The sequence below is a fragment of the Dama dama genome, chromosome 5 (assembly GCF_033118175.1).
Source record: "Dama dama isolate Ldn47 chromosome 5, ASM3311817v1, whole genome shotgun sequence".
Lineage (NCBI taxonomy): Eukaryota > Metazoa > Chordata > Mammalia > Artiodactyla > Cervidae > Dama > Dama dama.
The window spans coordinates 66,587,744-66,615,573 of NC_083685.1; the positions used below are offsets into that span (position 1 = coordinate 66,587,744).

Below are 27,830 nucleotides of genomic sequence, written 5' to 3' on the forward strand. Positions count from 1 at the left end.
CTCAAAGAGTCAGACAGGACTGTACGACTAACACTTTCACTTTCACTAGGGAGCAGGATAAAATCCTTGAACAAGTAATTCACTTCTAGGAATTCTTCTTGCAGAGAAACCTCTACAAGTCATATAAAGATATTTGCTTAAGTGTTATTTGGACTAGCAAAAATAACTGTAAATCATTCAAATTGATAGAAAAAAGAAAATGTTTAAATAAAGCATACTTTATACTTATAAGTTGAAATACTAGGCAACTTTTTAAAATGAGATGGAATGATGTCCAGTTACTTGGAAAACCATCCACAATACACAAACTGGGGAAGTAGGGGGATGGGGGGAAGGTGGTTGTAGAACAGCAAATACAGTTGGATGTGTTTTCATAAATTTTTTTTAAGTCTGTGTGTCTGTGAAATGAGCAGTGGGTTAAAAGTACCCATTACTTTTGTGATTTAAAAAAGTAGGATAAAAATAATGTTGAAAGAACAAAGAGCAAGCCATAGGTTGTATGGTCTCAATTCTTTCATGGAGAAAAGGAAAGATTTATTCAACACTGCATTGTTGTGTCCGATTCTTTGCTACTCCATGGACTGCACCATACCAGGCTTCCCTGTCCTTCACCATCTCTCGGAGTTTGCTCAAACTCATGTCCATTGAGTCAGTGATGTCATTCAGCTTATCCTCTGTTGTCCACTTCTCCTGCCTTCAATCTTTCCCAGCATCAGGGTCTTTTCCAATGAGTTTGCTCTTCGCACCAGGTGGCCAAAGTATTGGAACTTCAGATACAAATCAGTCCTTCCAATGAATATTCAGGATTGATTTCCTTTAGGATTTACTGGTTTGATCTCCCTGTGGTCCAAGGGATTCTCAAGGCCCTTCTCCAACACCACAGATCAAAAGCACCAATTCTTTGGTGATTAGCATTCTTTATGGTCTAACTCTCACATCCATATATGACTACTGGAAAAGCCATAGCTTTGACTATACAGATCTTTGTCAGAAAAGTAATGTCTCTGCTTTCTAATATGCTGTCTAGGGCTGTCACAGCTTTTCTTCCAAGGAGCAAGGGCCTTTTAATTTCAGGGCTGTAGTCATCATTCACAGTGATTTTGGAGCCCAAGAAAATAAAATCTGTCACTGTTTCCATTGTTTCCCCATCTATTTGCCATGACATGATGGGACCAGATGCCATGATCTTCGTTTTTTGAATGTTTAGTTTTAAATCAGCTTTTTCACTCTCCTCTTTCACCTTTACAGAGAGGCTCTTTAGTTCCTCTCTGCTTTCTGCCAAGGGTGGTATCAACTGCATATCTGAGCTTATTAAATTTCCCCTAGCAATCTTGATTCCAGCTTATGCTTTAACCATCCCAGCATTTCGCATGATGTACTCTGCATAGAAGTTAAATAAGCAGGGTGACAATATACAGTTTTGACATACTTCTTTTCCAATTTTGAACCAGTCTATTGTTCCATGTCTGGTTCTAACTGTTGCTTCTAGACCTGCATACAGATTTCTCAGGGGGCAGGTAAGATGTCATTTTTCTATCTGTTTAAGAATTTTCCAGTTTGTTGTGATCCATACAGTCAAGATTTTAGTGTAGTCAATGTAGAAGTAGTAGATGTTTTTCTGGAATTCTCTTGCTTTTTCTATGATCCCACAATATTGGCAACTTGATCACTGGTTCCTCTGCCTTTTCTAAATCCAGCTTGTATATGTGGAAATTCTCAGTTCATGTACTGTTGAAACCTAGCTTGGAGGATTTTGAGCATTACCTTGCTAGCATGTGAAATGAATGCAATTGTGCAGTAGTTTGAACATTCTTTGGTATTGCCTTTCTTTGAGATTGGAATGAAAACTAACATTTTTCCAGTCCTGTGGTCACTGCTGAGTTTTCCCAATTTGCTGGCATATTGTGCGCAGCACTTTCATAGCACCATCTTTTAGGATTTGAAATAGCTCAACTGGAATTCTGTCACCTCCACTGTCTTTGTTCGTAGTGATGTTTCCTAAGGCCCACTTGACTCCGCATTCCAGGATGTCTGGCTTTAGGTGAGTGATCACACCATTGTGGTTATCTGGGTCATTAAGATCTTTTTGAATAGTTGTTCTGTGTATTCTTGCCACCTCTTCTTAGTAGCTTCTGCTTCTGTTAGATCCATACCATTTCTGTCCTTTATTGAGCCCATCTTTGCATGAAAGTTTCCCTTGGTATCCCTAATTTTCTTGAAGAGATCTCTAGTCTTTCCCATTTTATTGTTTTTCTCTATTTCTCTGCATTGTTCACTTAGGCTTTCTTATCTTTCTTTGCTATTCTTTGGACTCTGCATTCAGATGGGTGTACCTTTCCTTTCCTCCTTTCCCTTTCACTTCACTTCTTTTCTCAGCTATTTGTAAGGCCTCCTCAGACAACCATTTTGTCTTTTTGCATTTCTTTTTCTTGAGGATGGTATTGATCACTGTCTCCTGTACAGTGTTACAAACCTCCATCCATAGTTCTTCAGGCACTCTGTCTATCAGATCTAATCCCTTGAATCTATTTGTCCCTTCCACTGTATAATCATAAGTTCATACCTGATTTAGGTATGATTTAGGTCATACCTGAATAGCCTAGTTGTTTTCCCTAATTTCTTCAATTTAAGTCTGGATTTTGCAATAAGGAGCTCATGATCTGAGCTACAGTCAGCTTCTGGTCTTGTTTTAACTGCCTGTATAGAACTTCTCCATATTCAGTTCCAAAGAATATAATCAATCTGATTTCAGTACTGACCATCTGGTGATATCCATGTGTACAAATCATTTCTTGTGTTATTGAAAGAAGGGGTTTGCTTATCCTTCTTTCCAATAATGTTCCAATAATGGATTTCAATGTAGCATAAGACTTAAGTACTTACTCAAGGACTCTTTAGCTTTCACTGTTCCCACAGGACTGTCTTCAGGCACGTCTTCATAAACAGAGAAAGTGTACTTAGGCCTTTCAAATTCAGCAGGTGCCAGAGTCGTCTGGAGAATGTGTATGGTGACTTCAGCATTAGTGACAGATGTGAGCCCACCACCATCTCGAGCACAGACCATCAGCAAAAGTGTGGTGGATTCCAAATGACTAACAGTTGATGCTAAGTAAATAATCCCTGATAGGAGAAAGAGAGAATTAAAAGGCAGATAACATGCAATAAATATGTTCGAGCAATGTTAACACCTGATCTGCTAATGCTACTGTGATGGTTGCTACTTGAGTGGGCCACGGTGTACTCAGTATTCGTTGAAACATTATGCTGTGTATTTCTATGAGGGTATTTTTGGGTGTGACTGAGTCAAGCAGATTGGCCTCCCTGCTGTGCATGGGCCTTATCCAGTCATATGAAGGTCTGACTAGAACAAAAGGGCTGGTCCCCCCCAAATACAGGAGATCCCTCTTGCTTAACTACCTTCAGCTCGGCACAGTGGCTATTTTCCTTTCCTTTCGAACTGAATTGAGACATCTTGGCTCTTCCTGAGTCTAGAGGCTGCCAGCCTACAGCCTTGAACTACACCATGGGTTCTGTGGGTCTTGAGTTTATCAACTCACCTGCAGATCTGGGGGCCTGTTAATCTCTGTAATCTCTATAATCACAGGCCCAATTCCTTCAATAAATATATACATATATATATACATATATATATATGCACACACACACACATATACACATCTTCATATTTATATATGTCCTATTGGCTCCATTTCTCTGGAGAACCCTAATACATCCACTTTCCAATCAAAGAACTTGAGAATATTTGCAAAATGATGGTCCAGATTCCACCAAGTAAGCAATATTTCCGCGGGCTTAAACTTTAACTCATCTTGGAAATATATCAGTTAAGCAGGAAAAAACATAAACTGTTGCCTTTATCAGCAGCCTGGGAGGAGGGCCAAGCAGAGTATATCTCACAACCCAGTGTAGTCTAGGCTAATGCCAGGTTTTGGGTAATTACCATCTGCCCAGGCACCAGACCTTAAAGCCACAGATGAAGCTGAAGTCTTATCTTCTAGGGTATCTGCCACAGCAAGACCAGAGGGCAGCTCTTTTTCAGGGAACTCCATTTTCTTTGTTAGTGAGAGAATAAAATATTAATGGCTGTGGGTAAGAAACCTTCAAGAAACATTAAAACTGTTAGGTAGGAAGTTAGGCATGAGCAATAAGGGGTTGCCTGGCTGAAAGGGATGCAAGCTTATCTCTCAAACCCATCTCAGACATACCCAAGAGCAGCTCACAGATATGTTACAAAATTAACCACAGAGACTTTTCCAACTCCTGCACATATGCCCTAGACACACAGTGAATACAAACTTACCACAGGGGCTTTTCCAAGTAACCATGGGCAACTAGGGGCCCATTAAGAGTTCACAAATATTCTACATCTGATTGTAACAATAGACTGAATTATGGGAAGATAGAAACAACACAGCCTGCTGTTACATAACTTGCAATTGTCAATTGGCTTTGAGTGTATGTCCATTTGCATTCTCTTTCATTGACTGGTAGTGGGTACAAGCCCTATTTTGCACAAAGCGTAACCAAAACGAGGACATATGGTGTATAAAAAAGGGGTAGCTAGCGGAGAAGGCAATGGCACCCCACTCCAGTACTCTTGCCTGGAAAATCCCATGGAAGGAGGAGCCTGGTGGGCTGCAGTCCATGGGGTTGCGAAGAGTCAGACACGACTGAGCGACTTCACTTTCACTTTTCACTTTTATGTGTTGGAGAAGGAAATGGCAACCCCCTCCAGTGTTATTGCCTGGAGAATCCCAGGGATGGGGTCGCACAGAGTCAGACACGACTGAAGTGACTTAGCAGTAGCAGGGAAAAAGAAGACTCCTTTGAGGTTGGCCTGCTCCCCTATCTTGAGAATGTCTGTCTAATGAAAGGTCTATCTGCTTGAGGTGAACTGAACTACAACTTCTCTGTTGTTTTAAACTCTTTAAACTGTCATTCCAAATCTTTGTTGCAATGAGGCAAGAATCAAGGAAGAAAAATAAACCAACCTGACAGAAGCATGAGGATAATTTAGGCTTATACACAGAGTGCTTGTGAGAAAAGAAGATGTAAATGGTTAGGTTGAGGAGAGATCCAGTAATGCTGAGAAAACCCATCATTTTTTATTGCCAATACCATCTATTGGTGTGTTAGTGTGCAAAGACAAAACGAGGTCTAGCATAACCAGTTTAAGAAATGAAAATATTAGTTGTATTTAACAAAAAGAGAAACACACACATAAAATATTAGATGTATTTACATATAAATAAATGTGGCTGAACCGTATGGAGTCTATCACAACACAACTGGCTTTAAGCATTGATTAGATGAAGGCCTGACTACTGCAATTTTGCCAGTTTATGAGAAGCTGGCAAAAATATCAGAAATGTTTGTTTTCCAGGCATTAAAAAAAACTGACACCCATTCAACTTCTTTCTTTTTTTTAAGTCAAATCTGCCCTATTATAACTCCAATTTCTCTTTCCGATGTTCGTTAGAGATTTAGTGAATTTGTCTTATTCCTCCTTGGCAAACACATCATCAATAACCAAAGCTAAATATCCCATCAGACCTGTGCCAGGCACAGCAACTCCATTTTCTTATCTGACATGAATGGATGTCATTTCACTTGCAGTTCCTTTCTCCTGCACATTCTCCACATTGATCTGGGAACACCAGGTTCCAGATGCAATCTGACGATAACAAAGAAGAGCAGAAGCATTTTTTACTGGAATACTTATAAAACAGGAATGCAACCAAGTATTAGCACACCCACATGTGCAGTCATGTTAAAACTGGGGTTCATACTGATTTGCTGGTCCACAAAAACACTCAATATTTCTGTTATTGATTAGCTTCAAACTTACTTTCTTAGAAAAGTCTATGCTTGATTGAAAAATAAAACTCAATAATGCAAAAGTATCTGTCTACAGAAGAAAATGAAAAATCTCTCTAACCCAATTATCCCCCATTCTCTGGGTATATAGTCTTCTGGAATTAACTCAATTTTAATTATCAGACATGTAAAGGCTTTTATTTTCCACACAGGTGGTGTCATTTCCATTATGACAATGAAAATATTAATGCCTGCCTCAAATAGACCACAAGCTGGTCTACCTGCTTTTAGATTCCTTCCACATTATTTTTCATGTTTGTATTAGAACAGTCTTCCTAAATCCAAATCTTGACTTATCAGTGCTTCTCCCAGTTTTCAGGGAAAGTTTAAATGCCTTATTGTGATAAGCATGCTGCTCAATTAGTACTTTTCCATCTCTGTGGAGCGGCTCCGTCTTACCGCTCTCACTGTACAGGACCTTGTGCTTGGCACAGAGAACTATATCTAATTTCCAGAATAGATCTTCTTCTTTTCTATTTGGATTGCTGCATCCCCTCCCTGGAATAACTTTTCTGGCAGTGATTTCTACTCACATTTTAAAGCCCAGCTGTAGGTTCGAGTGGCACAGGGATCTTCTTCCTCCCACCCTGCTTCAGAGACCGCTCCTCCAGGACCCTGCAGTGGCCTGAGTACATGTGTCCATAACACACATGCCACAGTGTACTTAACTCTTCTTTAATTGGAGAATAATTTCTCTATAATGCTGCATTGGTTTCTGCCATACAACTGTCATAACTATATATTAATATATATTCCTTCCCTCTTGAGCCTCCCTCTATGCAACCCCATCCCACCCCTCTAGGCTATCACGGAGCACCAGGCTGGGCTCCCTGTGCTACAGAGCTGCTTTGCATCAGCTATCTGCTTTACACATGGGAGTGTATATAACTACCTCACACTTCAGCTAATGGTGTTTGCCTTTCTTATCATTCATTCACTTATTCATTATTTACTCATGGTTTAAAAATCAAAAGACAACATTTTGAAAATACATAAAAAACAATTTAATATACATAATAATGCAGAGATCTATAACTAAGATGAAAAGATACAAATAAACCAAAAGTTAAGGTGAATAAGGGCAGATAATTCTTATAAGAAAGAATAAAGCATAAATAAATATGATAATGCTCAAACTCATTAAAAATAACAGAAATACAAAATTTAAAACAACTGCCTCCTATTTCACCTCTAATGTTGGCTAAAACTTTTAGGTAATATTTTGCCAGATTAATAAAGGATGTGGTATCAACATACATTGTCCAAAAGACACTTTGGCAATATTTATCTAACAGTAAATTGTTCTTATTCAAAACCTAGAAATCTACCCTGTACTTACATAAGGGCTCTGAAATAGGAAGTCCTTTACAATATTGCAAATGACTTTAATATCCATCAAGAAAATAATAAATGTTTAAGTCTATTGTAGTATATTAACACAATATAGTAAGAATACTCCATAACACCCAAAATGAATAAAGGAAAGATACATGTTTTCATTTAAGAAGATTTTACATGCTACTGTAGTTGCTTAGTTGCTTAGTCATGTCCAGCTCTTTTGTGCCCCATGAACTGTAGCCCACCAGGCTCCTCTGTCCATGGCAGTTTCCAGGCAAGAATACTGGAGTGGGTTGCCATTTCCTTCTCCATTACATTGTATATTTTATATAAAAAATGAGTTGTAAAAATGAATCTATATATAATTCAGTATGTTTAAAAAAAATTTAGTACTAAAACATTTAAACAGTGTATAAGTATACAGTGTATTTCTACTGTAAAAAAATTCAGGAAGTGTTAAATGAGAATGTTAGATTACAGAATAATATGTAAACTATAATCATAAACACTAACATGTATATTTTGCATGCACACACACATGCAAAGAAATATGCACACTGGAAAATATGGAAAGATCTGAACAACTATAAAGAGAGCCCTTCTATATGGGTTGAGATTATAGGACAACTCACTTTATACTTCTTACGTTACTATAGCTTTAAAGAGCATATGTGCTGTGGACTGAATCGTATCCATCTTCAATATGTTGAAGGTCTAACCCCCAGCATAGCCGTATTTGGAGCAAAGATGTAATTAAGGTTAAATGAGGTCATCAGGGTGGATTCCTGAAACTACAGGATTAGTGTCCTTACAGGAGAAGATGCCAGAGAGCTCTCTCTCTCTCTCCATCGTGTGAGACAACAAGAGCTAAATCAGCCAGGAACTTGATCTCAGACTCCCAACCTCTAGAACTGTGAGAAATTAACATCTGTTGTTCAAAACAGCCAGTCTGTGGTGTTTTGTGACAGTAGCCCAAGCTAGGGCTTCCCTGGTGGTACAGACAGTAAAGAATCTGCCTGCAATGCAGGAGACCAGGTTTGATCCCTGGGTCAGGAAGAGCCCCTGGAGGAAATGGCAACCCATTCCAGGATTCCTGCCCGCAAAATTCCATGGACGGAGGAGCCTGGTGGGCTACAGTCCCTGGAGTCACAAAGAGTCAGATACGACTGAGTGACTAACACTGACTGAGCCCAAGCTAAGGCAATTAAGTTTGTAAGTAGAAATTTTATATATGTGTGTATATATAAGATAGTCATAAAAATATGTGTTTATTACAAAACATTATACTACCTCTGTTTAGAGCTTGTATACTTGCATACATAATGAAGCTCTACATTGGACATTAAAACATGCATTTTAAAATAACTGTGATCAAGTTTTTTCAAAACATAAGATTCTTATTCTGTAAAAAGCTTCAAGGATGTACAAGAATGGAAACATCAGAACTAGCAAATGAAGATGTTTAGGAGAGCTGTATTCAATTAAATGAATCCCTGAGGTTGAAATAAACATGCCCTGTAGAAATTACCTATATAAAAGTGTTTGAACATGTGATTCCCAGATATAAACAAAAATAATGCCCAAATTACTAGCAAAATGTGTCCCAACAACATATGGTAAATTGGGAAATGTAATAAAATAAATATCTGTACTATATTCACTCTGCTAGTTGAAAACATTACCTTCAGTGAGAGTAATCTAGTGTTCAATGGGCCTCATCCCCAAATTCCAAAACTGGTATTTTAAATTGAGATAATTTGATAATGAGATTAGAAGTCTCAATGGTTTGACAGCGGGAACACAAAAGAACACACAAGTTATCTCTGGTTTTTATTAGTTTATGCTTGTGCCACACAGAATGTTATTCCATGTGGCAAAATTAATTTTCTTGTTTTTTAACAAAATTTCACTGATAAATGTCCATCTCATTTGTTATATTACAGATTCTCAACAAATTTGAAGGAAAGGAAAAGAGGAGAAAAAAGAGACACTGTGGCAAATACAGACAGCTGCACAATTATAACTTTGTCAAGAAGCTTCACACTTAAGAAATATGCACTCACTGGTCAACAGCTAAATGCATGAAGTGACCTAGTTAGACCTGGCAGCTAAGGCACTGCACGATGTCAGCTCTCACAGCGAGGGCTTGGCTTGCACGCCCGCTAAGTCGCTTCAGTCATGTCCAACGCTTTGCACCCTGTGGACTGTCTATGGGGTTCTCAGGGAAGAAAACGAGTGGGCTGCCATCTCCTATTCCAGGGGATCTTCCCGACTGGGTATCAAACCCACATCTCTTACATCTGCCGCACTGGCAGGCAGGCGCCTCATATTCCACAGCCATTCACAGAAATGGACTCGCTGCTGGGCAGTGGCAGGAGACTCACTTCCCAAAGGGAAGGGCCTTGTTGAGAAAATATTTTTCAAGCCTTTTAAAACAAATAACACTGTAAAAGAGCCTGACCCTACAAGGTAAATATTTCTAGTTTTAGTTTTTCAAAAGGTTCTTAAAAGAAGATGCCCGTTATCTTATACCTTCAGGTCTCATTTCACAGACATCTCAGAAGTATGACCTTTGCTCTAGGGTGTCTGCATTAAGATAGTTTACTTTCACATATACACATACACTTATATATGTGTGTGTACATAGATACATACATATCTATATATACTTACACATACTTGTATTGTGTATATATATATATAATATATATAAATATTAATCTACTCAAAATTCCTCTGCAATGATGGGATGGTCAGTTTTACATGAATAGGAAATCTTTTCATCAATACCAAGTGCCAAGTACTGTCTCCATACTATCACAAACTGCACTGACTTCCGTGAATGCCCACAGATTAGTCACCTAAATCTATCATGGATTTACCCTCCTCATCTCTAAATTAGGATGATGGTAATCACCCAGCAATCTCAGACACAGTTAGTTACTCTCTGAAAATGTCCAATTCTTGCATTAACTGTTTTCAAAAGCCCCAAATTTTAGGATTTCTAAGATTTTTCAAAAACTTTCATTAAACAAAAGCATGATACTCTATTAAGAACAACTACTCGAAAGGCAGCACAGCTGATAAATACACTTGTCTGAACGTGCATGACTCTGCTGACTGAGACAGAACAGTCTGACAGAGACCTGAGGACCGCTGGGTCACGTATTAGTAGACGTGCATGCTCACCTCTTCATGTCTTCTTCTGTGTGTTTAAATATAAGACGGGTGCTTGTGTCAGTCAGGAACCAATCAGGGAAGCAGAAACCACACTGAGAATGTTAGAGACGATACAATTAAAAGAACCAATGACACCTGTGTGAAGTGAAAGTGTTGGTCATTCCGTCGTGTCCGACTGTTTGCAACCCCGCGGATGGTAGCCTGCCAGGCTCCTCTCTCCATGGAATTCTCCAGGCAACAATACTGGGGTGCATTGCCAATCCCTTCTCCAGGGGATGTTCCCCTGGATCCAGGGATCGGACCTGGGTCTCTTGCATTGCAGGCAGATTCTTTACCGTCTGAGCCACCAGGCAAGGCTGACCACACATGTATGAGAAGCTGAAGCCGTAAGAAGGGGAGAATGAGCAGCACTGCATGAAGCAGTGGGCTTTTCCGGGGTTGCAAGGGCAGAGACGAAGAGCTCTGGGGTGGTGCTGCTTGGATGGCACCCAGTGCCCAGGGCACCTCCTTGCAGCTGATATTCAAGTGCCTGAGAGAGCGACTCACAGCTGGTGTTCAAAACTTCAAGGGCAAGGCCAGCAGGCACTTAGATTGCCTTTGAGACATCACAGTGAGGGTAGTACTCACCACCCCAGGGGACACTGCAAGGTCAGTGCAACTGATGGGCACTTCTGAAGGGAACGCATTCTCATATGTGGGAAAAGGGGACACCGATAATTATATACATAAGTGACATTTTTTAATAAAGAGAGACAAAGATAAAATCTTACAGCAGCAACAAGAGAAGAAAGACTGAGAACCCATAATGGAATAATTCTATGACTTCTCAATGGCAATGACAGAGGTCAAAGGATAAAGCAATATTGTGAAAGTTATGGAGGAAAACAACTGCCTATCCAAAATTTTCTACTCAAATAAGCTGTTTTAAAGTATGAATACTGGATCAGTCAGAATTCTTCAGAGAAACAAAAATAGTGGAAATGATAGAGAGAGAGACAGTGATGGGGGAGAGAAGACAGGGAATGAGGGGAAGAAGGAATAGAGGTCGAGAGACTAGAGAGATTTAAGGAACTGGTTTATGTGGGAGTTGGCAAATCTGGAATTCAGGGCTGGCCAGCAGGTTAGAAATTCTTGCAGGAGTCGATGTCACAGTCTTGAGTTGGAACGCAGCCTAAAGGTACAATTCCTTCTTCCTGGGGGTACATCAGTCTTCTCTTTGAGGGCCTTCAACTGATAAGATGAGGCCCACTCATATTAGGGAACATTCTTTGCTTTACCCAAATATTACTGAGTTAAGTGTTAATCACATCTTAAAAACTCCTTCACAGCAACATCTAGACTGGTGTTTGATCAAAAACTAAGTACCATAGCCTAGTCAAGTTAATAATTAAAATTAATAATTATCACAAGCATAAAATAAGACCAAGACAGATAGATAATTTACCTCTTACAAATCATCACTAAAAGAACTATTAAAGGGAACACTGTTTTGATACTAAATACACTGACCACCTCCTCCCTGAAAGCAAGTACTGCAAGAAATATAAAAACAAATCAAATATATCCTTTAAAATACAACAAAAAATTGGCAATAAAAACAGTAAAATATGAAGTGAGGCACCTAGAGTGACTACAGCATGAATTCAGCTTTGGCCTTCAGAGTATTTACCAAATCCCAGTGTCCTTGAACTTTTATTTTAATGACTTTGTGGAACTCAGGAGGCAGAAGACAAGACCAGGGCCTTTGGGGATGACAGCAGGTTGGAGAGGTAGTGTTTCACAGAAGTTCCTCCAGTAAACTTAGATCCACAAATCTTTCCATGTAAGAGGGAGCTAGAAATAAACCCCTGCCTGCCGAGTGAAAATTAGCGACTTGAAACCTGGTGCTCTAAACAGAGGAGTAAAAATGTCCTTTGAGAATTCATAAACATAAGCCAACTTTAACAGTAGTTTTTAGCCTGAATTCACAATAAAGGATGATGTAAAAATTTTCAAGTCAAGAATATAGTTGAAAACAATATAGATTTATCCTTCCCTAGGGTGCTTAGCTTCTTGAGAAACCTGTATACAGGTCAGGAAGCAACAGTTAGAACTGGACATGGAACAACAGACTGGTTCCAAATAGGAAAAGGAATATGTCAAGGCTGTATACTGTCATCCTGCTTATTTAACTTCTATGCAGAGTATATCATGAGAAATGCTGGGCTTGAGGTAGCACAAGCCGGAATCAAGATTGCCGGGAGAAATATCAGTAACCTCAGATATGCAGATGACACCATCCTTATGGCAGAAAGTGAAGAAGAACTAAGGAGCCTCTTGATGAAAGTGAAAGAAGAGGGCGAAAACGTTGGCTTAAAGCTCAACATTCAGAAAACTAAGATCATGGCATCTGGTCCCATCACTTCATGGCAAATAGATAGGCAAACAGTGGAAACAGTGGCTGACTTTATTTTTCTGGGCTCCAAAATCACTGCAGATGGTGATTGCAGCCATGAAATTAAAAGGTACTTGCTTCTTGGAAGGAAGGTTATGACCAACATAGATAGCATATTTAAAAGCAGAGACATTACTTTGCCAACAAAGGTCCGTCTAGTCAAGCCTATGGTTTTTCCAGTGGTCATGTATGGATGTGAGTGTTGGACTATAAAGAAAGCTTGAGCACCGAAGAATTGATGCTTTTGAACTGTGGTGTTGGAGAAGACTCTTGAGAGTCCCTTGGACTGCAAGGAGATCCAACCAGTCCATCCTAAATGAGATCAGTCCTGGATGTTCATTGGAAGGACTGATGCTGAAGCTGAAACTCCAACACTTTGGCCACCTCATGCGAAGAGTTGACTTATTTGAAAAGACCCTGATGCTGGGAAAGACTGAGGGCAGGAGGAGAAGGGGACGATGGAGGATGAGATGGCTGGATGGTATCACCGACTCAATGGACATGAGTTTGAGTAAACTCCGGGAGTTGGTGATGGACAGGGAGGCCTGGAGTGCTGCGATTCATGGAGTCGCAAACAGTCGGGCACGGCTGAGCGACTGGACTGCACTGAAGTGCACTGAACTGAAGGTTCTTAGGCAAGGGAAACACAGATGCTTTTCAGAGGAGCCCAACTTCATCCCTGGGGTTAAAAGAATTCTCTCAGATAAAGATTCAAGCCACAATAGAAAATCACACAACACATGAGGAAATATGTTAATATGAGTGAGACTCATTACTAACAGCAGATTTGGACTGGGAAAGACTTCAAAATGGACAAAATGCTCTAGTTATGAGAGAGAAATTACCCAACCATATGCTGTTTATATGAAACACAACTGAAACAAAAAGATACAGGCAGGATGTGAGTGAAAGATAGATGACTATATGTTGCCTCCACCTTCACACCCCTTGCCTTTTACAGTCTATCTGATCCAGGCCAGCCCCTTGCTCTTGGACCAGAACCCCTAGCTCTGGTTATGCTATAATCTTATTTTTGCCTTTCCTAACAATTTCGGAGATTTGATCCACAGTCCTTCCTACTGCTTAGAGTTCTAAGCATTTCTCTGGCTTCATACTAGGCTCTTCTTGTAGTCTCTGAAAGATCTCAAAGGGTGTCCTGGGCCACCTGCATCAAAATCATCTAGATTACTTGTTAAAAAAAAAAAAAGATTTTCAGGCTCTTACCTAGATATCCTGATGTCTATAAAGACGATTAAAATTAAAAGATGCTTGCTCCTTGCTAGGAAAGCTATGACAAACCTAGACAGCATATTAAAAAGTAAAGTGATTACTTTGCTGACAAAAATCCATAGTCAAAGTTATGGTTTTTCCAGTAGTCATGTACAGATGTGAGAGTTGGACCATAAAGAAGGCTGAGTGCTAAAGAATTGATGCTTTCAAATTGTGGTGCTAAAGAAAACTCTTGAGGGTCCCTTGGACAGCAAAGAGACCAAACCAGTCAATCCTAAAGGAAATCAACCCTGAATATTCATTGAAGGACTGATGCTGAAGCTGAAGCTCCAATACTATGGCCACCTGATGAGAAGAGCTGACTCACTGGAAAAGACTGAGACACCAGAAAATATTGAAGGCAAAAGGAGAAGAGGGCGGCAGAGGATTAGACGGTTAGATAGTATCACCGACTCAAAGGACATGAATCAGAGCAAGCTCAGGGAGATGGTGAGGGACAGGGAAGCCTGGCTGCCACAGTCCATGGGCTTGCTGAGACATGACTCAGTGACTGAAAAACAGCAAAAAAGAAATATTATAGAAGTGAGAAAGGATGCGGGAATTGAATTTCTAAAGATCTCTACCAGTAGTTCTCATGTGTTCTAAAGTTTGAAGGCCACAGCTATCTATTATTTCCATCAAAATATTCATATGTTTCATGACTTCAAGAGTTACTTTGCTGTAGTATCTCCCCATGTCCTCTCACCTGAATTAAGTTCTATACCTCCTTCTAGGTGGCACTTCCCCTGGGGTATTTGTCAATTTGACATCAGTTGGACTATCTATCATTCAGTTAAAACTAAAGAATTGTATATGACTCTTTCATTAATAAATCAAATTAATCACCATCTCTATCATTTTCCTCTTAAAATATTCTCAGATTAGTTCCTTTCTATTTTTATTACTATCTCCTCAGTACAAATTTTATTACACTATCCCTGGATAACAATAGTAGCATGCTATTATTACATATATATTACATATGTAAATATTACATATTTACATATTATATAATATTACATATTACATAATTATTACATATTATTACATATTTTCTGTTAATTAATATATATATTCCCTGTTCAAATTATCTGGTCCTTAATCCAACCAGCACACTATTTCCAGGGAAATTTTTCTTAAATATCATCATGATACACTGATGCTCAAAACCCTCATCTTGTGTATTTCCTATATTCAAACTTCTTTGTCATGATTTATTAAACCACACCCACTCAGTGTAGCCCTGGATCATCATGAAGCCCATCTCTCCACCTCAGACACCACCATCTCGTGTTGTCATAAATATATGTAACAAGTATGATAGCAAAGCACAGTTCATGGGATGCAACCATAGAGTGCTTTTATTCTTTTCTGTTTTAATTCATTTTGTATGGCTAACTATCCTTCTCCTGACCCAATGTGAAAATTCAGGAAGCTCCTGCCACCTCCACAATCACTAGCAGCCAATTAAAATTCTTTTTGTTACAGTAAGTCACAGAACAGTCTCAATTTAATAAATAGAGTATAAATGTCCATAGAATAATCAAAATTCTAACTGAGTCCAGGTGGGGAAAAGAATCTGACAAGGAACGGATATATGTGTAACTGAATGACTCTGCTGTACCTGAAACTAACACAACACTCTAAATCAACCACGTGGCTTCCCCGTTGGCTCAGTAGTAATGAATCTGTCCGTCGATGCAGGAGACACGCGTTCAGTCCCTGGGTGCAGGAAAGCCGCTGGAGGAGGGAATGGATACCCATCCAGTACACTGGACTGGAGAATGCCACAGACAGAGGAGCCTGGCAGACTACAGCCCATAGGGTCACAAAACCGTCGGACATGACAGCGACTAAACAACAACATAAATGAGCTACAAAAGTGAAAGTCTTAGTTGTCCAACTCTTTGCAACCCCTGACATAGCCCTCCAGGGCCCCACTGTCCATGGAACTCTCCAGGCAAGAATACTGGGGTGGGATGCCATTCCCTTCTCAGGGATCTTCCCGACTCAGGGATTGAACTCAGGTCTCCCACATTGCAGGCAAATTCTTTACCATCTGAACCACCAGGGATTATCAGTTATACTCCAATAAAATTAAAGATAAATAAACAGTTGTAATTTAAGGGGAAAAAAGGTTTAGGTAAAGCAGGTGCTACAGGTCAGAAGTTGTTAGCTTCTTCTTTCTTTCCTCACCTAACTCTCCTCCTCTTCCTCATCTTGCTAACGTGAGTTTCTGAAGCATCTAGGTGCATCTAGGGAAAGGAGGGGATAGGAGAGCAGCAAAAGCATTCTCACTGGACCAGCGCCAGCGTGAGGTTGGAGCGTCAGTTCTCTCCCGCCTGGGCAGCTGTTTAAAAACCACTTTCCATCACTAGTGCTTTCATGGCCTCTGCAGGGAAAGCTTCCATCTTCTAATCTGAGGCTGCCATAATAGACACGACCACATCCCTCTGCAGACGCACTGCTTCCTCATCTCCTGGAAAGTGGGCATGGCTCAGACCACTAGCCCCGGCCTCTGCCGGCAGGACTGAACCCCGCCCCAGCTGTCTCCACCGCAGAGCCCGTCCCAGGAGACGCCAGTAAGCACTCTCAGCCCCACCTCGGGAATCCCTCCTTTATTCCACTGTCTGTCATTCCTGCTCTAGATTGTTCAGGTGAGAGACACACCTGATTGTATCTGAGATGTATCTTTTAAAATATGCTGAACCAGAGGGTAGCCAACAAGCCCAGTAAAGTAGGAGAAAGAGAGGTGACTGTTGGCACACATCCAGATCAGGCCGTAGAAGGACAGCGAGGACAGCCTTCAGGTGTTTCCCTCCTGACGAGCAGCAGGGCAGTGCAGGGCGCAGTGAGTCAGCAGGCCTCCACGGCTTTGTTCTACCCACAAGGACATCCTTACGATGGAGAAGACCCGTCAGGCTACTTTAATCTGGTACCACTGCCTATTAACATTATGGCATTCCCTTCTTTAAAAACCAGTGCTGTTTGCAGTTTCCCAGGATCTGACTTTCTCCAGCGTGCCTGAGTGCAGAGCCTCAAGAGCTCCATTCCTGCAACAGTCACAGTTCTCACTCTGAACTGGCAATGGGCATTCGGTCCGAGGCAGCAGCAGAAAGAACTCGCCTAACACAAACCTGAAGATAAAATAATTCAAGTATGGAATACCATCTGGTAAAACTAATAAGCCAGAGAGTTTTGAGCTTCTTATGGTCAAACACTACCCTACCGTGTGTGGCCTCAATATATGACATTCGGGATGAAATTATTAACTCTCTGGTTTTCTTCTACATGTGTTTTCTTTCTATATTTCCACATATGTTTCCATAGATTTTTGTACTGTGGTGTGTACTATCTATTTCATTTCCAGTACTAAACTTTAAAAAATTAGTGTACTTTCACAACATGATTTTTTACATTTATTTATTGAGACATAATTGACCATATATATTGTATTAGCTTTAGATGTACAAATTAGTGATTTGATGTGTGTGTATATACATATATGCATTGTGAAATTATCAGGATTATCAGCAACTATCACATACATATTTACATTAATAAACTTTTTTCTTGTGATAAGAACTTTTATGATCTACTCTCTTAGCAATTATCAAATATGAATATAATATTGTTAACTACAGTCACCATGCCGTACATTACATCCCCAGAATTTATTTATCTTATAAATTTAAGTTCGTGCCTTTGGACCCCTTTCACCTGCCCCACCCCTCCCTTCTCTGGTACCCACCAATATCATCCCTGTGTATTATAAGGACTATTGTCAGTTCAATTGGACTACAAGCTTTTTTGTGGCAACAATTCCATCTCAGTCTCTCTTTTTTATTTGACAACCACATACTTTGTCCCATCGACCTCTCATTACTGAGCTAGTAACCGGAAAGGGAGCCAGGAACAGAACAGACAGTGTTGGTGGGGCACAGACAAGCAAATATTCACAAAACGTGCAATTATAATATAAAGAGAAGCTGTGCTAAAATATCAGCGGGGTACCTGTTTTAACGTGCTTGGGGAGATCATCAGAAAAACGCCTCCATGAAAAGGTGACCTATAACATGAGCTCTGAAAGATGAGTTGGGCCATCAGCTAGGTGAGGATGCATGTGTGGGGACAGAAGAGGGGAGAGAGCCATCCAGTGTTCTGGGCAGAAGGGAGAACATGTGACGCAAACAAGGAGGGAAGCACATGAGCTCAGGGAAAGCAGGTGAAGGAGCAAGGAGGAGGAGGGAGAGAAAAAATGGCAGCTGGTGTAAGGAATGAGCACAAAGATTAAGGAGAATTATTGGAGCTGAGGCCACAGGGAAAGCAGGGCAGGTCATGAAGAGCCTGGGAGACCATAACAAGGGTTGGCTTTTGGCCAACGAGCCATGGGAAGTCACTGAAAGATTTAGGCAGGGGAATGAGATAACCAAATCTGTCTTTCTATATTTGGACAAGGTCCATTTTGTGACTCTCTATATATCTACATCTATATCTATATCTATACGAATTTTACTAAGCTTCTTCTGAGCCAATGACTACTTTTTAGGCTTTCAATGCCAACTTGGGTAGTGAAACAATTTCTACTAGAGACCAGGAAGAAGCTATAAGTTTCTTTGAATGAACAGTCATCACTTAGAAGAGGTGAGTATTAAGATTAAATTTGTCCTTCTATATGTTGAATATTTCAAAATATTCACTTTTAAAAATATTCAGGTATAAAGAGGAGCTAGAAAACTCATTTACTTGAATTCAACATTCAACTAAGAGCTGAGGAGCCAGAAAATGTAGCTCTATAATATATATATGTATATGTATTAATTATATAATATATAATATATATTATATTAATTATATAATATATATATAGGGGTATACAGAATATATATATATGGCTTCCCTGGTGACTCAGATGGTAAGGAATCTGCCTGCAATGCAGGAGACCCAGGTTCAATCCCTGGGTCAGGAAGATTCCCCTGGAGAAGGGAATGGCTACCCACTCCAGTATTCTTGCCTGAAGAATTCCATGGACATAGGAGTCTGGAGGGCTACAGTCCATGGGATTGCATATTTACATATAATAAATAATAAAACAGTAAGTAACGTCAATAGCTCTATTTACCTGTATATTTTCCAGCTTAAAATTTATGACATTATATTTTAACACTTTAAAGTACAGTGATTATATAGCTCTTTTTTTCGTGACACGTAAGTTATTAATTACTATTTTGGGGATCAATTTTAACTTTAAAAAATAGATACTGATTCATTTACAGAGCACGAGTCATTTTATGTTTTAATTGCTGAGTGCTTAGATTTATACATACTAATTATAATCTGTAATATTATTTGTTTATGCTCTTGTCATTTAAATAGAGGAAACTGCTGGGATTAATTTTTTTAATTGATAGACTAATAAAAGGACTTAAAGATTTCTATTAAATAAAATCTAATAAACAGATAGAATCATGTTTTCCTACTAATTAAGCAATACTTATTTTTAGAATCAAACCTCCTGGAAAAGAGGAGGTTTGCCAAAGTGGTACTTTGTAGTTAGACAATAATCTGTGGGTCATTACTAAAACTGTAAGCTATGTGATAGTTATGAACAAAAACAAGCACAAAATCCTGACCATCACCAAACATGTAGTCTGTAAATGTAACTTTCTCAAAAACAGAGATAGCTCAAAAACTATAAGATATCAATATCAATTTCTTATTGATATAAAGTCACAATGAGAGAATGTTTTTATATCTTATCTACTTGAATCAATGTAACGTGTATTTATCTTAGCTTTGTCTTTAGTTTTTTTTTTTTTTTTTCTGTTTTTCAAAGCCATAATCACGGAAAGAGCTTCAAAATAGAAGTTTGAGAAGTCAAAATGTGTCAGGTTTACTACTATTGTCTTGAGCAAATCACTAAGACTCTTAGGGTCTCCAGTCTCTTAATTTGTGGATGGGCATAAATACTGCCTTGCTTATCTAATATGCTAATGGAAAGCTCAAATGAGCAATATATGGAAGAGATGGCAAAAAGCATTGTCTGATACAGAGCAGTGCAGCAGCAGATCACAGGTCCAGGACGGAGCTCAAGCCCGGTTATGCCACGGACCAGCTGTGTGCCTCTAGGGAAGTCACCGCATTTCTTCCTGCCTCAGTTTCTTCCTCACTGAAGGAGGGAGCTGAACCGTAAGGCTCCTTCCCTCTCCAAGCCTGTGATCTTTAACTGGAAAAACTGACATGAAAACTTTCTACATGCTTCTGTTTCCCATGAAAGTGATATACACTGATTAGGTGCTTGTGATTCATTTTAGTCTCTGTCTTGCAAGTTAAAGAAAGTCATCTTGGTTTTTATTTTGGCATGAGCAGACTCACATGCTTTAGAAATAAGGTGTGGTGTTAATTTGTTAACTATATATCAGAACACTCTGATTGTAGGAAAGTGACAATCATGTAGAATTATGAGAATCATTACAAGGTATGAAATCTGAGCATAAAACTAGCACTAGAAAAGAATCTGCCCTTGAAATAAAGGAAAGCTGTCCTGGTGCGACATTGCTATTCATTCCTGTTACAATGCGCACGCCCTGCCCAAAGAGGGTGATCACAACTAACCCGGGAGGCAGTGCGGGCCTCGTTTGGCTGTTTAACTCCCTCGGTTGCCCTTTTAATTACTTGTCCCTCCACAGTGTTAAATTTGGATTTTGTGTACACCACTACTAAACCCAGAACAGACAATAGGTGAAACAGTGAGAGCTTTTGTTGTCAGATCTATGAGACTGAGCAGGAATCTTTATCTGTCTTGTTCACTGATGTATTCCAAACACTGAGAACTGTGCTTAGTTCATAATAGGCATTGAAACAATATCTGTGGAAACGATGAACTTGCTTCCATTTTCTGTCTTTCTTTTCAGAACTTTTGACTTTTTCTTATACCATTAGCATAAAAAGAGATAAATCACAGAAATGTAACCATAGGTAGCCCTGGTAAAAGAGATAATTGGGCAACAATAAAGGACTCACACAAATGCTTGAAATCTGCCACCTTAAAATAATCTGAATTATAAGTAATGCTTGTTGCAGAGTAAAATCACTAAATAAATAGAATCAACACAAAAGCTAAAAGTTGTTCTTTTTACATTATTAAAAAGACTACTTCGGACAATGTAGGAAAAAAATCGACCAATAGTTCATAAAACAGGATTAAAAATACATGAAAAAGGGCTATTAATAAGTAAGTTTCTTGTGTTTCCTCCTTTTAAAACTCAAAACACTGTGGTCTGCCTTGTACCCACATCAAAGGAAACCACTAACTAAGAATAAGAGAAATGAAGGCTCAAGTCAATCTCTCTCCTGGTGCTGAGACACATTCTAAAAAAATGTTCTTTGAACCAACAACACACTTAGAAAAGCAGAAACAGAACAGGGAGATAAACACACAAGAGGAAACAATAGGACGTCGCCACACCCCCTGCTCTAAAACATGTTTCTTCCCAGCTAAACACAGTAAGTCCAAGAACTCTATTTTTAATGCATGAGTCCTGGTTATGGCACAAACAGATAATGGAAAATCTCTTGTCTTCAGGAAAACTGGAGCCTACGTAAGCTTATAAAATAGTGTATCTGATAGAGGAAATCTCAAAATGAAACCACAAAGGAACCAGTGAGTAAATGAATTAATGTCTCTAAGAGAGAATTTCAGAGTATTTCAGGAAGAAGTGACAATGTATAAATCAGCTTTCAATTCTCAGTCTTCTCCTCTGCTATACATATGTACAACCACATGCATGTGTGTGTACTTAGTTTATATAACTAGAAAAGAGTTGGCATAGTTATGCTGCAGAGGGAATTTGAGAGAGTTCTGGAGAAAAGTGGGGGTAGGCCCTCAGATCCTGGGATTCTGCAATGGGGAAAGAGGATTTTAAATGAAGGTATGCTCTGTTATCAGTGACACTGCTCTGCAATTTCTTAAGAGGCTGTAATAAGAATTTAAATCATTTTCCAATTATTCCTAATGTCATTTATTCATTTATTCCATATATATTTACTGATAGAGGCAATTTCTTGAGACCGTGTTTCTACTGGCAGGCTCTGTAGAGACAGGCCTTTAAAATGGAAGCAAGAAAGTCCAGCCTTTTACAGGTTCAACAAAGACACAGATCTAGGAGATGAAAACCATATTCCAGTACAGCTCCTTGTTCCATTCTTTGAGAACATCAGCATTTAAACCGGTTTTTATGGCAGGGCCTGGAGGCCTAACTATTACGTACAAAATAGAAAATGTGTCTGTAGTTGTAGTCAACCAACAGATGAACTGGAACTCAGCTGTTCAAATTGGAGGCTACCTGTTCACCAGGCAACTTCGCTCCACAATTAGTCATGATGCTGTTTCATTCTCTTCTAAAGGTTACAGTAAAGCATTAGCAGGTCCCATGAATTTCTCATGAGTTGTGATTAGGTGCAACCACATTCTCAGCCCTGTCAGACTGAGAATGTCTTCATCCTAAATTCACCAGCATCGAAATGCCAACAATAATATCCCAAGGCCCCTTCCATTACAAAGTTGGTCTTTGCTTTTAAAAAATACCAAGATACTCCCTTAGATAATAACCACTTAAAGTGTTCTCCCTGATTAACAATGGCATTTGTCTAATGCCCGTGCCAGGAGAGGAAGCCTGTGGCTGTGGAAGCCAGCACAACAACAGAAATATCTCCTGAAAACATAATACAGTACAGATCATTCTTCAAGATTGTCCAGGGGAAACTAGAGGATGAATGTGTTGATATCTTTTAAAACAATCTGCTAAATGCTTTTAGATCATGTGTCCTGATTACTGGCTGACCTATACATTTTTGGCAATGTTAGTGCCCTGGAGGGCCTGACAATTTGACAAGTAGTTAAGGTCCTCAGTATAGATGAATTTTGAAAAAGTCAAGATAAGCAGAGACTAATTTCCTAAAAAAGTATTTTGGTCTGATCTTTGAAATGCTAAAAGGAAATGTCAGTGGATTATCTTGAGCAAGGAAAGTTTTGTCTTATGAAGACTGCCATTGTAAACAACTAATCCCCTGGTCAGTCATACACACTAGAAGTACACTTTCCAGGCAAGATGCAATAACACTTTAGCTAATGGGGCTGGTTAAGAGGGAAGACTAACTTGGTAGATCAGATTCCCTGTCTCAGTTATCGTTTGTTGCTAATGAATACAGTCATTACAAAGGGTGTTGTAAAGATCCAGTATGACATGTGCAGAAAAACCCAATGTAGCACCTCACATCAGTATTAGCGTCACAATAGAAACACATTTCACTCATGCTCAGAGAAAGTGTTTCAGAAAAAAATGAAATCTAGAGATGTCTGCATCCCCACATGTTCTGAAGCACTATTCACAGTCACCAAGTTGTAGACACAACTTCATGTCTATCAACAGATGGATGGATAAACAAGATGTGGCATGTACATACAATGTAATATTACTCAGCCTTGAAAAAAGAAGGAATTTCTGAAACATAGGAAAATACGGACAAACCTGGAGGACATAAAGTTAAGCAAAATAGGCCATCCATAGAAGGACAGTTATTACATATTTCACTCTATGAAATATCCAAAATAGTCAAGTTCATCAAATCAAAGAGTGGAAAGATGGTTGCCAGGGATCAGTGAAGAGAGAGAAATGGAAGGTGCTAATGAAGGAGCATAAAGTTTCAGTGAAACAAGATGAATAAACCCTAGAGATCTCCTATGCAACATTGTACCTCTGGTCAATGATAATGTTGCTATTCAGTCTCTAAGTCATGTCTGACTCTTTGTGACCCTGGACTGTAGCCTGCCAGGCTCCTCTGTCCATGAGATTTCCCAGGCAATAAAACTGGGATGAGTCACCATTTCCTTCTCCAGGGGATCTTCCTAGATCTGGTATGGAACCCACATCTCCTGCACTGGCAGGCAGATTCTTTACCGCTGAACCACCAGGGAAGTCAAACGATAATGTACTGTACACTGAAAAATGGAAGATTTCAGGTTAAGTGTCCTTATTGCAATAAACAAAATAAAAAATTTTTAAAGAAGAAATACAACAGAAAAAAAATTTTTTTTGAAGTCTCCTTATTAGGACCAGAATATCTGTAATGTCTCTATAGGATTATAATGTAATATTATACACTTAAAATTTTATATTTTCTTATAACCAAACACTTCAAACATTTCTGTTAACAACAAACCAATAGGGAAAGGAGGTAACCTCTTAAATATTGATTACTTCTGAAAGATTCAGCTTACCCACTGGATTTCTTCAGCAGATACACAATTACCACATAAGAGACCTAAAAGGATTTTTAGGTATCATTTCAGAAGCAATGAGACTAAGACCTGAAGAGATTAAGGGAATGCCAGACATAGCACCAGAAAGGCATTTCTTTGGATGTCAGTACAATGCTTTTTGCATAATTAGGGTTATTCATACATTGAAAGGATGCAAGTTATCCTTAGATGATCATCCAAATAGGGGACATTTGCAAAATAAATACTACTAACCAGTATCTTTTATAATTTACCACTGTTAATCCTCACAGAAACTTTGCAACATAGGAATTACTAGTGCTCCTAAGGTAAGGAGTCAGGCCACTGAAGGCCATAAGACCAGGAAGAGGCAGAGCTGAGGCTCAAATCCAGTCCCAGCCTAACAGCAAATCCTGGCTCTTCTCAACTTGCCTTCTGGAAGGAAACGTGAGTTCTGCAACACCCCTGCCAAGGAAAAAATCATTTCAACTCATGTTCTGGTTCTTAGGCAGAAGCTATTGATTCCAAGCTCACATACCTGAGGTGGAGTCGATGGTGAAAAAGGATGACAGGTCTCCGGGGACGAGCTCATAGGCCACTGTTCCATACATCCCGGAATCCCTGTCTGTGGCAAGAACATTGATGACTTCGGTGCCCAGCTGCGCCTGGCCACTAAGGCTCGTCACATAGGTTAATGGGTGAAACACAGGTTCATTATCATTTACATCCTCCAGTTCCACACGAACAAAAGCTTGGGCACTGAGTCCACCCTGTTGGATGGATGAGAAGTGATTACAAATGGGTCTCACGTGAACACTGGGATGCAGAATAAGTGAGCAGGATCCTAGAAAAGACTTCCGAAACAAAAAGTATGTGTGTGTGTATTCATTTTACTTTTAACATATATGTGTGTGTGTGTGTGTGTGTGTGTGTGTGTGTGTGTGTGCATTCTACTTTTAAACTTGAGCTATGAGTTCATGTGAATAGCATAATATCTGTACTCCAATACTGATGCTTAAATTGGAATTAGATTACCACACATGTATTTAGGTATGGCTGAATCTCTTCACTGCTCACCTGAAACTATTACAACATAATCAGCTATACCTCAATACAAAAGAAAACGTTTAAATAAACAAATAAAAGGAAAAAAACTCCTAGGAGGTAATAATTTCAGAGTGGAGGCCAAAGAGGCCTTACTTAAGATTTCCTTAAATAAGGAAATCTCTCCTGACGTCCAAAGTGGAAAAAAAAAATCACTTTCAATGCCCAGATAACCTCTAACTGCTAAGGAGAAGGGATAAGAGAGTACTAGAGGGAGGTGTAATTTCAAAAAAGGTAACTGGGGGCAAAGCACCACTAAGAAGGTGCAATCTGAGTAAAGATGGACCCATACGAGGGACCAGACCTGTTATTTGGAGGAAAAGCATAACAGAGATGAGAGCACATGCAACGGCCCTGAGACGGGAGTGGAGTGCATCCCAATCCTGATCAGAATAGCAAGGAGACCAGTGGGTGATATCAGAGGGGCGGGGAGGGTCACAGGGGGTTCTGTGGGCCTCTGAGAGGACTATGTCTCTGATACATCTGAGGGTTGTAAGCAGAGGAGTAGCTTGATTTGCCCCTGAAGGGCAGCAAGGCTGGAAGGAGGGAGGGAATCCAGATAGTAGCCAGAAGAATCATCAAGTCCAGGACCACAGGTGACCATGAAGCTGCTTTTCCTACAAACTTAGCTCCAGGCTCATTTTGAGATTTAAAATTTTCCACATATTAGAAAAGAAATCAAGTGCCTCAAATAGTGCGAGATGGATCCCATACTGACTTTTTGTCTGTGCTTCCTTCATCTAAAAACAAGGAGCAGGAAAGAGCACAATAGAAGGAAATAATCCCTGCAATTTTTAGTTTTCTAAAGGAAAACATATGTTCCTACTTCAAAGCACCATTTTCCATTTCTCTCTGGCATACTTTGATACTTTCATCTTAGGCAAAAGTCCTTGGTAAGTCACAACAGGGTTTTCTCCTCCACTTACCCTCTTCTCTCTCTCCTTTGTCTCTGTCTCTCTCTCCCCCACTGTGGCAGGAGGCACTGAGCAAAAAGGAAAATCAAAGGCAGTGAAGAAGCAGCTTTGGCAAGGACAAAGGGAGGCTGCGGTTGTGGACTCTGGAGGGAGCATGTGCTGAGTGTGAGGGAGGGCGCAATAGAGAGAGCATCATTTACTATTGTTCGGGGTGAAGTTTTTTGACTGTGAATTCAGAAACAGTTCTCATGCTCTGAGGGCCCATGAATACCCAACACTGAGGACAGAGAAAGATCAGGGAAAGAATAAAAAATAGTGGTCTTCCATGTTCTAAGTTGAATAAAGTGCCAGGGCTATGCTAGTTCTAAATGAATACAGTAGACACAATGAAAAAAAAAAAAATTAACATAACAGCCTATCAATACAATAAAAAAAGAAAAAAAATGAACAGTAGAAATGTATGACAAAACCCACTGGAAAAAAATAATAATAATAATAAAAAAAAAATTAAAAAAAATGATGTATGGAAAAAACCATCACAATATTGTAAAGTAATAATTATCCAATTAAAATTAATTTTTAAAAATTAAAACAAAAACAGAAAAACAATAGCAGTACCATCTATTCTGTGTCCTTGACACTTAGACAGGTGCTGTGTCTTCAGCAAACTGAAGTAACCCGTGGGTCCCCAGGTGGAGTGGAGTGAGGGGCTGCAGATGGGAAAGGCTGCACCCCATCTCAGAAAGCCCTGCTGGTTCTTCAAGCTGGATTCTTTCCCAGTTTTGCTTTCCCTTTATCTTCCCTTTCCTTGTCCTTTTAAATTTCTCCTCAAGATCAAGAAATCATTTAGGTTTGGGGGTGGGGAGATGCTAAGAAAGCAGGTAGGAGAAGAAATGAGAGTGGCAAACAAGTGAAGAAATGAGGCTCGCTCCACCTTAAGGCCTTCAAGAACAAACATGTTCATTGCCAGGCTGCCCATGAAGACTCTGGATCAGGCCACGCCATCCGAAACAAGTAAAATGTTAGACGGACAAATCTAACAACAAACTGTTGTTACAGTTAAGTGAATCTTCTTGCAGGAACAGTATTACATATAGATCTCAGCTTTCTTTTTTATGAATCCAATTTTTATCTATTAAATGTGTCAACAGGGGGCACTCTCCTGTCATAACAACCATTTGTGAATGAATGTTAAGTGTGCTTTACATGTATTTTCTCCTTCAACTGTTATAATCTCACTTTCTAAAGACTTTTATGGGGTCTTCCATTTTATCTTTTTTTTTTTTTTTTTTATTAGTTGGAGGCTAATTACTTCACAACATTTCCGTGGGTTTTCTCATACATTGATATGAATCAGACATAGATTTACACGTATTCCCCATCCTGATCCCCCCTCCCACCTCCCTCTCCACCC

General features: G+C 39.5%; 1 protein-coding gene across 1 annotated transcript in view; it reads right to left on the reverse strand.

Annotated features, from left to right (window-relative positions):
* DCHS2 (dachsous cadherin-related 2) overlaps positions 1-27,830 on the reverse strand; it is a 332,448-nt gene that overhangs the window by 147,251 nt on the left and 157,367 nt on the right. The window contains exons 4-5 of the mRNA XM_061140717.1: positions 24,937-25,168; positions 2,884-3,120 (exon numbers count right to left, since the gene is read on the reverse strand). Coding sequence (XP_060996700.1) covers positions 2,884-3,120; positions 24,937-25,168 — 469 coding nt within the window. The remainder of the gene's footprint in view (positions 1-2,883; positions 3,121-24,936; positions 25,169-27,830) is intronic.